At 33.0% G+C, this 12,464-nt stretch overlaps 1 protein-coding gene and 1 pseudogene across 1 annotated transcript; both read left to right on the forward strand.

Annotated features, from left to right (window-relative positions):
* The first annotated feature begins 843 nt into the window (after positions 1-843).
* LOC123218990 (lipid phosphate phosphatase gamma-like) lies at positions 844-1,505 on the forward strand. Its single transcript, XM_044640674.1, has 2 exons — positions 844-1,215; positions 1,293-1,505. Exons 1-2 carry the CDS (start codon positions 844-846, stop codon positions 1,503-1,505), a joined length of 585 nt encoding a protein of 194 aa, XP_044496609.1.
* Positions 1,506-2,539: 1,034 nt separating this feature from the next.
* Positions 2,540-6,240, forward strand: LOC123213549 (annotated as a pseudogene).
* The last annotated feature ends 6,224 nt before the right edge of the window (positions 6,241-12,464 follow it).

A 12,464-nucleotide genomic window follows, 5' to 3' on the forward strand; every position in this document is an offset into this window, starting at 1 on the left:
AAATTATTCACACTTTTCTTTTGTTGTTCTTAATTGTGTTTTTTTTTTTATGTAAATTGTCTTGATTTTTATTTATTTGACAATCTTTCTTCGTTTTAAAGTAGGATATACTTAGTTTCTTTTTAGGTCCTCTTGTTTGGATCTAATTTTCTTTTTTTAATATATACATTTATTCACCGAAAAAAATTATCGAGAGATATCTTAAAATTTTGAATTTTTAAAAATGCCTTCAAATTTTTTAATTTTCAAAACCCTTGAAAATTCTTTGTTAACACTTCTAATATTTTCAAAATTATTTTTACTCTAAACTATAATTATGTCATTAACACTCTTATTTATACCCATTAGTTTTATAATTTTTAATTAAAATTAATATTAATAAAGGTATAAAACATTATTTAGTTTGAGCACTATTTTATCTTTTCAAAATTATATTATAAAATTAACATTTTTTTAACAATATTAATAAAAGGGTGAGGAAACAATTTTTTTTTTTAAAAACTTAAATGTAGGAATTTATTATTTCATTCAACCTTGGAAAAAATAGTCATTTGCTTTATTTTTAAATTCAAATGTATTTATGTTTAGTACCAATAAAATGAGTAGTAAATTAATAATCAGGAAATTAAGGGGTTATTGGTTTATTAATTTAAAAAAAAAAAACCTGAAATTTAAACTCTAATTGAGTAATTAATTAGAAGACTAAGTAGAGCATCGTCCCATAGGATCTTCCCTCCACGGCAAGCACCACCCATTAGTAATTACAGAAAATTGACTTTTCATGTTTCCTTCATTTAACCACTCCATTTCTCAATTCTCTGTCCTCGTAAATCCTGAAACTCCATGGCGGTTGATCCATCATACGAAGCCTTAGATTTACACCATGTTCGTTACCAGAAGGGCGACGTCCTCGGCTACTTCCTCGCATGGATATCCATACTCCCTATATACGCCTCCGTCATGCTCTTCTCACACTTCGTCCACCACCGCGAGATCCATTCTTTGTTCATCTTCATTGGCCAGCAACTCGCCATGTTCCTCGCGTTGCTTCTGAAGAACTCAATAAAACAACAGCGCCCCGAAACCTGCTCCTCCCTCGAAACTTGCAACACCTACGGCTGGCCCTGGCAACACACCACGCTTACATTTTTCCTTGCGGCATACTTGACGCTCTCGGCGTTTAAAAAGAATAAGAACAGGGAGCAGAGGTGGACGGTGGCGCTATCTTCCTTGTCTTTAGCTTTCCTTACCATGTATTCGCGGTTTATTTAGGCTACCATACTGTTAGTCAGGTGATCGGCGGAGCTTTTGTGGGGAGTTCTGTCGGTGCAGTCTGGTTTTGGATGGTGAATTCTGTGTTTTCCGGTTACTTTCCCGGCATTGAAGAGAGCTTCATTGGGAGGATTTTGCATCTCAAAGACACTTCTCATATTCGGAATGCGTTGAAGTTGGAGTACGATAACGCAAGAGCTAGCCGGAAAAATTCGGAGCAAAAGCACACTTGATTGATCGAAGAAAATATAGAAACAATGGAAGAGCTGTAAACCATGGTAATAGATAGATCGTAGATGCACCAACCATATATTATATTATTTATTCTATAGTATTTATTTTCCATTTACATATGGTTTAGATTAAGGGGCAAATGACTAACTATTCACATCCAAGGTTTATTGAAAAAACAAAAGTTTAAGAAACCAAATTCTCAACCACTATTCAAGCTGTTTGGTTTTTTAAGAAAAGGATTATTTAAATTATAAAATAGTTATTAATATTTAATATAATTATTAAATTATAAATATATCTATATCACATCGGTTTAAAATTTTATTATTTATTATTAAAAAAATATTATAACCTTTAACCAATTTTAAAATGTTATATTTTAATTAATTTTTTGGGGTTTTAACAATTTTTTGTAAACCATCAAATGATGTATTAATATTTTAAATTTTGCAAAAAAAAAAAAATTCATTTTTTTTAATTTTTCAAAACCCCTCACATTTTAAAATTATATATAATTCACTCTCTAAACTTTTAAAAAGATATAATTAAAATATAAGGATAGCAAAAAGAATCAGATTGAAAAGTAAAAATAAAAAGAGTAAGAGAAAATTAAAACAAAATTTATATGAAATGAATTCTTTACTCCTTTACTTAATAGAATTTATCACAAAAATAAATAATAGATAAAAATAGGGTTTTTAAAATTTTAAAAATAAAAATTTATCATTTCAATAGATCTACATGGAAAATAGTTTTTGATCTTGTTTTTTATAAAAATTTAAACGGATTTTATCTGCGGGGAAATATTGGAATTTCATTGGGAGGGTAAAGTTGATATTTCAGAACTATCGTGCGTGACTTCAGAGGTCTTACGGGAGGTGACAGCTGAACATGATTTGTCAAAAAGAGTGAGGTAGTCCTTGTAATTTTCCATAGTACAGGGGTTCTGTGTATTTCATAAATTTTGGGGGAGATTTTTATAAATTTAATTTTTAAGATTAAAGTCGTACATTTCGTTTTTACTGACTGTTGAGTGTGGGAAAGATCCTGGTTGTTGATCACACGGAAAGACCCTTTAGATGCCTACGTGGCTCCACTTCTAAAGTCCATTTTTCCTGTATTTTATTTTCCATCCAACGGTTTCTCGACAAACAACGGCCTCTCAGATTCTCAGGACCGCCTACCAAACTCTTCTCTCGGGCTCAGATCTCTCCAACTACATCCTTAACGCGCCGCGATGGCTCTGAAGGCCGTAACGCTGACGCACGCGCGCTATCAAAAGGGTGATCAGCTGGGACACTTCCTCGCGTGCGTCTCACTCGTGCCGGTCTACATTAGCCTCGGCGGCTTCGTTTCACACTTCATCTTCCGTCGCGAGCTTCAAGGCATATTCTTCGCTATTGGCCTCTTAATCTCTCAATTCATCAACGAAGTGATCAAGGCATCGGTCCAACAAGCGAGGCCCGAAACGTGTGTGCTTTTAGAAATGTGTGACTCTCACGGCTGGCCCTCAGTCACTCTCAGTACATGTTCTTCTTCGCTGTCTATTTTAGTCTTTTAAGCTGTAAAGGAATCGGACTTTGGGGAATGAAGAATAGATGGTTTTTGAACGTTTTGCACTGGACTTTGGCTGTGCTGACAATGTATTCGAGGGTGTATTTGGGGTACCACACGGTAGCTCAAGTGTTTGCGGGGGCTACTTTGGGCACTTTGCTTGGAGCGGGGTGGTTTTGGGTGGTGGATTCCTTGTTGTCTTGTTATTTTCCGACGATTGAAGAGAGTGCTTTGGGGAAATATTTTTATCTCAAGGATACTTCTCATATTCCTGACGTGTTGAAGTTCGAGTACGATAATTCGAGAGCTGCTAGGAAAGATAATGATAAGGGTTATAAGAAAAACTGATTGCTGAATTGTCTTTTGGGTATGTGAGAATTTGTTTTCTTTTTGCCTTTTTAGTTAGTTGATTGAGTGGGTACGCGATTTTTTTTGGTTGCTTTTTTTAGTTAGTTGATTGGATCTGATATCGTGATTGGAATTAGTCTATGATTTTTACTTTTTAAGCGGAGAGTATACTTTGAACTGATTTTTTGACAAAATACAGTAATCTTCAACTTAGATTCTGCAGATTTTATGTAGTTATTTATTATTTTTTGGGGATTGCGTTATTTATTTTTATATTTGTAGGGGATTGAGATTCAGATTAGGCATTATGTGACTTGCGAAGATTTATGGCTTTTTGGATGATGGGTATACCATTGTTTTGTAGACATCAGTAATAATGGATTCTGTCATTTAGTTGAACATGGCTTCTATGTTAAGGCTTCGTCTACTTGAATGGCATTTTCCAACTTGTCTACGAAAATATTCTCTATATTTGTTCTTAAAGGACAAAGGAAGTTTCCGTGGTTCCTGTCCCTGTTTCATGCAACAGAAAGCTTTTGTGACAGCCCTTTGTCCAGACTTTCTATAACTATAACCTTAGTTCAATAGTTCTGCACCATGTTCCTTTTTCTTTTCAAAGATTTCGTACAAAGTGTTCAAGGGGGAAAATTATGAGCTTTTTTGAATATAATTTTGTTGTTAGGATTGTCAACTTTTTTTCCATGTCTCTTAGCCTAATTATTATGCTTAGGCTGGGGGCTGGGTGGTGGTTAGATCATGGTTTTGGATTAAAGTGTTAAATCTCTGAACAAATTTAGGAGGCTACAAAACTGAGTTTTTAGCGTGGAAATGACTTGATGCAGCAACCACCGAGGCCATCAAGTTGTCATTGTTCCTTATCACTCTATGAAGTGTCAAACTTAAATTTTCCTTGTTTCCAACTGAACTTTGTAGTTGATTATCATGTTTTGGTTTTACTTTCTACTCAATTTTCTTTTACCCTTGCACTTATCAATGAGCTTCAGGTTTATCATTTGATGCATTATAGTGTGGAAAAATTTCAGGCCAAGATCTCATACATCATATTGTTCTTGTCATCACTTATGTTTTCTCAATACTGGAAACGATTTTGCTTGATTATGAGGTTGTATTTGCGGATATGCCTTATTCTATTCTGGTTGATACTGTCTGTGCACTGAAAGCTTAACTTCTAGTCTTCTTCTTTTGCTTGAACATTGTTTCCATATCTTAGTGCTTCTTATCATTCATGCGTACAAATTGATTTTTGCATAAACTAATATTCTGAAATAATAAAATTATATATACAAACTTTGAGTACACAAAATTGTATACACAAATGACGTGATATTATATGATTAAGTGATATTAAATTAAAGATAAAGTAACATCCGATCATATGATGACACATTATTTGTGTACTTATTTTGAGTACTCAAAATGTGTACATGTAGCATTATTCATTGTGAAATTTATGCTTAGGCAACAACATGGCTAATCTTTGGCCAAGGAGTCTTGTCTTTATGTGTTTGGCATGTGTTTTAAACAAATTATGTTGCATTTACAATAGGACTTGAAAAATATTATGTACAGAATGTTATGTTAGTTAACTCCATGTGATGGAGGAGTTTGCAATTGAGAAATAAATTGGCTATCTTTAATACTGCCCTGGATTTTATCATTGAGGAGAGAGGAATCTGATAGGATGTTTCTGTAGTCTTTCTTAGGTAGAGGAAATGAAATAGGAGTAAAACGAATGTGGTAGGGAAGAAAAGGATAGAAAAAATGGAAAATTTATCTCTATCCACCTGTTTAGTTGGAAGCGAGGAAATGTAGGCTCAACCAAATAAGACCAATAATTTTTTTCACCCACTATTCAAGGGAGATGTACTAAACTTCTGGTGGATTTTGAAAGAAGAAAATCTAAGAGCATATTCCCTTTTTTGATCTACTTTCAACCAAAGAAGGAAGGTACATACAATCTCCGAGTATTCCTTTTATCCCTTTCTCCATCCTTCAACTTTCATCATGCCAAACAAAAGAATAGAATAGTGGATGTGGAAAGTAGTTGTATAGGTTATATGTTATTGTTTAATTAAGGTATTATAAACTGAAAAAAGAAGAGGAAATATTCCAAATTGTGTATAGAAGGACTAGTTAATGTTTATGGACCTCAGTATGTATAGTTAGGTGGCTATTAAATGGCATTTATGTATTATGTGTAGTTAGGAATATGTTAAGATAGGCTTGCAAAAGCTAGACGGAATAGAATAATACTTGTGATAGATATTTTTGAAAACAATTTTATGGGGCCTTCAATTTATTTATTTAAAAATAAACAGAGATCTTTTTTTATTTTTTTGGTAAGTAAAATAAACGGAGATCTTGCACTGTGCTGATGTGTGTATTTCCTTTATTCTGAACATTTTTTACTTTTCCTCATTTCCCATTCTTTTTTCTGTAAAATGTAAAAGAATCCTCACAGCATTGCTTTTACAAATTTCAATATAAAATTTTTGTTTTAGTTGATATCCCCTCTTCCTAGTATATGTTTGGCCATGAACATGATGATTTTCGATTTCAAACGCCGATGTATAGATACCCTTGCATATTTAACTGCTTCTGTTTCTGTTGGCAGCTCGATCTGATTAAGCTAATGCCATTCTTGTTCGGATGGCTTCACATGGAACTTGTATGCAAATGTAACCAGATAATAGACTTTGGATGGTCCCAGAGAACTGTTATAGAAATTTATATTTCAAGTTCTGCTTTTACAAATGTATGTCACTATTTATCACTTCAGTGGCTTATAAATTGTTCAAAATTGATTCCTTCGAAGAAGAGTTTGCATCTTAGTCATTACTTTTGTTTAAACTTTGATACTGGAGGTACCTTAGCATGTACGTACATTTCAATTTTCTTTCTGATTTTGAGCTGCTTGACACTCTACCACTATCAGGGCTAAAAAAATTATATATTTTGATAATGTTTTGCAAAATTTTTTCACAAACATTAATGACTTATAGGCCGATTGGATTGAGGTAAAAAAAAATTTTTTTCACAAACATTAAATATTTTTTCTCTAATTTAAAATCCTAATTATAATTTTAAAAAAAATCATGTTATTATTTCTATCTTTCTTACACCCCACAATCCTAGACATACGTTTTTTTTTTTTGGCACCCTCACTATCTCAAATACTATGTAACTTTCTTTGCCCTGCACCTTCTCAAAGTCATATTAAAAAACCACCCTTTACATTGTATCATCTCAAAATTGATAGTCCTTCAACTAAAATCTCAGAGTGCCATTCCAATAGTTGTCACACCATCTTGATATGTTTTATACTAGAATGAATAAAAATAGAATTTAAAGTCGCATTGTGGTTTTGTTCTGAATTTTAATAACTAGATTTGGTAGTATTAACGATGATAAATGATGATAATGATTAGGGTTAGATTCGAATTGAATCAAACTTGAGTTTGGCTTGACTTATATATAATAGAACTCGAGCTCGAGTTTGTCAAATTCATTACTCTTGAGCTAGAACTCGATTCGGCCTGTTTCTAGTTTAAACTTTTAATTAATTCATTATTAAAATAATGTCATTTTAATACTTATTAATTAAAACGACGTCATTTTGTATTAAAATTTTTAACTCATAGACTTTGATGAGCAAACTCGAATTTGAAAATATTGATTAGAGTTCACTTGAGCTTACTTAGGGTAGCTCGTTTTGAGCTCGAATTTAAATAGATTCGGTTTGAATTCAACTTTAGTAATGATGTTGTTAATAATTACAAAAATTGATGGTGATGTTGAATGGAAGTAAGGAATGACAGTGTTATGTCGTGATAGTATTGTTGGGAAAATTCAAATTTCCTTTGAGTGTGGCATCATTCAGTAAAGTTGTAACATCTCTGGTCCAACCACCCTGCCCACTGTTAAGATATTGTCCACTTTGGACACAGTCCATCATGGGTTTGCTTCTGGGTTTTGCAACCCAAAACGTGTCTTAACAGTTTAGGAGCTCACAAGCTATTTAACCAATCAAACTCTCCTACCACTAACCAATGTGAGATATATAAACAGACCCAGCATCTCGCTCGTGCTTTGTCGATGTGAGATTCGCCTAAGGGTATCACATACACCCCCCCTTACGGGACTCAGCGTCCTCGCTGAGGTTTGCCCCACCATAGTTCAAGAGGACACGCGAAGTTGCTCTGATACCATTTGTAACATCCCTGGTCCAACCACCCCGCCCACTGTTAAGATATTGTCCACTTTGGACACACAATCCATCATGAGTTTGCTTTTGGGCTTTACAACCCAAAACGCGTCTTAACAGTTTAGGAGCTCACAGGCTATTTAACCAATCAAACTCTCCCACCACTAACCAATGTGGGATACATAGACAGACCCAACATCTCTCTCATGCTTTATCGATGTGGGATTCGCCTAAGGGTATCACAAAAGTGTTGATAATTTTGGTGCGATTATTTCATCTAAAGTATTGATTTGTTATTTTAAAATTATTATAAAGGTGTTTATGCTTTTTTTGTTTTACCTAAAAATTAAACATAATTTATTGACAGAAAAATTAACTTTTTTTTTTAAATTTTAACAGTACAACTTGTTTTACATAGAAGGGCGGGAACTACTGAATACCAAAGAAATTAAAAGTCAAAAACCAATAGTGAAGTCAGGCAAATCCTGGTAATAATTATGAAAAAACAGACTCAAGATTGAATTTCCAGTGAATCTTGGCCTTTGATTCTGAGTCGGCACGCTAGTGACGCTGACAGTCCACAAGGAAAAAGCCCAGACAGAGCCAGCCAGCCGAACCGAAGGCCATACATCCATTCATGGCAATAATTTTTCGAAATTGGAAATAGGAGCGAAGCGGGAAACCTGTGACCTTTACTGCACCATATCTGACACAAAACTAAACCAAATATTAAATTTTAGCAGAGTCTTTCTTCCACTTTAACACTACGTAATCTTCCCCATGTGTTCTTTAATGTAGTTTTACTCTTCGTTACTCTCCATTACTTCCACAGCTCTTTTACTAACCAAACTCCCATAGTGTTCTCATTTTTCATTTTATCCCAAAATGTGGCAACTTCTATTGGCCGCAGCAGCAGCCGCAGGATCCACAAGCCTTGTGGCTAGACATCTGTTCAGCCCCAATGCCAAAAGTTGCAAAAAAGACGATGAAAATGAAAAACATACGAACCCTTTTGATGATGATGTGAAATATCAGTCGCCTGTGGTGGCAAGGGGTACAGATGTATGTGGGTATGAGAGTAATTGCGAGAAAGAAGAGGGGATCTTTAGGTTTTCGAGCTCGGAGTCTGGGGGCAAAAGCGGGTTTAGAAGTGAGTCGAAATCTAAGAAGAAAGGGGGAAGGGGGGCTAAGAAGATAGAGAAGGAGAAAAGATCTGGTGGTGTTAAAGCAAGAAGGAGAGTCGCTGTTTGTTTGAAGAAGATGAGAACTGCGAAGAATGGATCTTGTTCTACTAAAGGTTAACTTTCTCTTTCTTTCTTTCTTTACTTTCCCTTTTTTATGATTTGCTTGGTTGCTAAGAAAAAGTGTAAAATCCGATAGTTTTTAGTGTAGATCATCTTACATCTTTTTCATTAATTTAAGACTGAAAAAGTTGCATTATTTACCGAGTGTTTATGCTCTCTTCTTTTCATTTTCCCCTGTTACCAAGCAAAATCTTAAGCTTCTCATGCATAACAAAATGGTTTTTTCTTAGATTTATAGCTTTAATGCTGTGATATTTGTTCAATGTGTGAAGCAATGATTTTTGTTGGTATATGTTGTCCAGAGAAAACCAATTTATAATTATCAATGTCTTTTTGGGAATTTGGGGGATAGGCCAAAATTTCTTGAGGTGCTCATAATATAATCATAAACATAAGTACTAATGCTTGTCTTAAAGAAATTCTTGACTTATACCGTGAAAAAGTAGTAAAGAACAACCTTTTAAAGATAACATTTCTCTATCTGTCTTAGTTTAGATATGGACGCCCTTCAAGTGGACTTGGCTATGGTTTATGAACCGACGATTTCGGTTTGAAATTATCGGTTCACGTTTCAAAAAAATAAGGACCTTGAACCGAAATCATAATAAAACGGTTTATAACTAGTTTGAAACCGATGGTTATGGTTCATGACCCCGGTTCGAAATCAACAATTTCGATTCGAAATCAATAATTTCGATTCGAAATCGATATTAAATCGTCAATTTTAATACATGATCTTAATTTAATTTTTAAATTATTAATTACAATAATTGAAAATTAAAAGAAAAATGCTTGGACTTAATTTTTCAATTAAGTTTCCTATGTGTCTTCTTAGGGTTTGAAAGAATCAAAACTTACGTAGTTCTCTTATCTTTGCATATTTAATAGTTGATAGTATTCTTTTACTTTATCATTCACCTCTATTATCTTAATTATTATTTCTTGTCATCGAATTATCCATAGTTAAATCAAACGATTCTTCATTGAAATTCACTTTTATATCTTGTTGGTATAATTCGGCTCTTGTCCAATCGTTCACGCATACTTGGGTTTTAATAGATTCGAGAGTCAAACTTGATCGCCTCCCATTCAATATATTACTCCTTTGACTAAAAGTTTGTTCTACTGCGACAATTGATACTGGTGTTGTTAGGATTTGTTTAATAATAGTTGTTAATGTTGGAAAGGTTGATGCATGTTGACTCTACCATTCTAGAACTGGAAAGTCTTTATTTATATTGCTGTTATCAAACTCAAAAATAGTAGTTAAATAAATATCAAACTTCGAAGTGAAGTCTAATATTCCTCTTGGTCTTTTGCCTTTTTGCATCATAATACGATCATCTAGACCTAGCCATGGGTTGGTTTGTCCCGTGAATCGGATCGAAATTGGCTCGAATAAAATCGAAATCGGAACCGATAGACCCGGAATCGGATTGAACCGGAATCGAAACCGTGGTTCTACGGTTTGGTTCCGGTTCACATAAATTGGAATCGTGAAACCGTCGGTTCACACCGGTTTATGAACCGACGGTTTACTGTGTTGAACCAAAAAAAATTTGAAATTTTTTTGAATTTTATTTAAAAAGCCAACGGTTTCCTGCGCAGGGAGCCGTTGGCTTTGAAGGAAAAATTGCAGGGGACCAACGGTCCCCTGCAATTTTTAGAATTTCAATTCACCCTCCCTATTTTTAATTTTTTTCAAAAAAGTTTTTTTCTATATATACCTCTTCAAATTCTATTCTCTCAAATCTCAATCTCTCTACTCTCTCACTCAATCCTTCAAACTCTCATTCTCATTCTTTCAACTCTTAATATTTTCTCAATCTTTCAATTCAATCAAATTTTTTTAAATTTAATTAAATTTTTTCTTAATTTTTTATTAATTTTAATTTCAATTTTTTTTATAAAATTCATAATTAATTATAGAATTTATTTCTATAATTAATTTTATTTATTATTTATTTATTTTCTTTTATAATTAATCATATAATTTATTTATATAATTAATTTTATTTATTATCAAAAAATGGCAAGTAGTGAAAATTCTTCCGGTAATAAGAGATTTGGTCAATATTCACATATATCAAATGTGAATGAAAATCAATTTATAGATGATTTTCATTCACAAGAAAGTGAAAACTAATATGAAGAGGTGGAGCAATAACAACATCAACAACAGATGGAGATGAAACAACAATCTCAAAAAATTCCTACATTCGATATTTTCAAAATTCATTACAAGAAAATACAAAAGGAAGATGATAATTTTGATGTTGCTTACAATTATTGTAGGCAAATTTACAAATTCAAACAAAGAGATGGATACGGGACATTCAAAAAGCATTTGGAGTCAAAGCATCCGAAAAAAATGGGGCAAAGCCGAGGCCAAACACAAATAATCGGGTACGGTTTTACACACAAATCTTTATTTATATATAGTGATAATAAAAGTAAAGAAAAATTTACAAAAATGATAGCAATAGATCATTTAGCATTTAGTTTTGGTGAAAATTTAGGTTTTAATAATTATTGTAAAACTGCATTAAATCTTGCACATAAAACTATTCCAAGAAATACATTTAAAAGAACATTATTTAGTTTATATAAAAAACAAAAAAAAGAGTTAATTCAATTTTTTACAAATTTTAGTGGACGTGTATCTCTATGTAGTGATATTAGACCTGGCCACGGTTCATGAATCGTCGATTTCAGTTTGGAACTATCGGTTCACAGTTCGAAAATATAAGGACCCTGAACCGAAACCGTAACAGGACGGTTCATCCACGGTTCGAAATCGTTGGTTCCGGTTCATGGCCCCGGTTCGGAACTGATGATTTTGGTTCAAAACCGATATTGAACCGTCAATTCTAATACATGATTTTGATTTAATTTTTAAATTATTAATTACAATAATTGAAAATTAAAAGAAAAGCTTGGACTTAATTTTTCAATTAAGCTTCCTACGTATCTTATTGGGGTTTAGATAAATCAAAACCTACGTAGTTCTCTTACCTTTGCATATCTAATAGTTGGCAGTACCCCCTTACCTTATTATTCACCTCCATTATCTTGAGTATTATTTCCCGTCGTCATCGAACTATCCGTAGTTAAATCAAGCGATTCTTCATTGAAGTCCACTTTCATTTCTTGTTGGCGTAATTTATATGTTGAATTCCAACGAGTCGGCACGTCTTTAGGAAATCTTTTTGGTATTTTATTATGTTGTTTACAAAATTTACCCCATTCTTTCATAGTTTGGGAATGTGTCCATAAATATGAAATTGCTATTTTTATTGGATTAATAAAACTATTAAGACACTGTAAACCATCTTGTACACATAAATTTAATAGATAACATGCACATATAATATGAAAAAATCTACTACCTAAATTAGGTTTACAAATATCAATTAAATCATTTATTAAGGCAGTATTTGAACGTGCATTATCAAATGAAATTGAAAAAATTTTATAAAGTAATTTATATTCTTCTAATATTCCTTTAATTATTCTATAAATATTAT

Source organism: Mangifera indica, chromosome 1, assembly GCF_011075055.1.
Source record: "Mangifera indica cultivar Alphonso chromosome 1, CATAS_Mindica_2.1, whole genome shotgun sequence".
Taxonomy (NCBI): domain Eukaryota; kingdom Viridiplantae; phylum Streptophyta; class Magnoliopsida; order Sapindales; family Anacardiaceae; genus Mangifera; species Mangifera indica.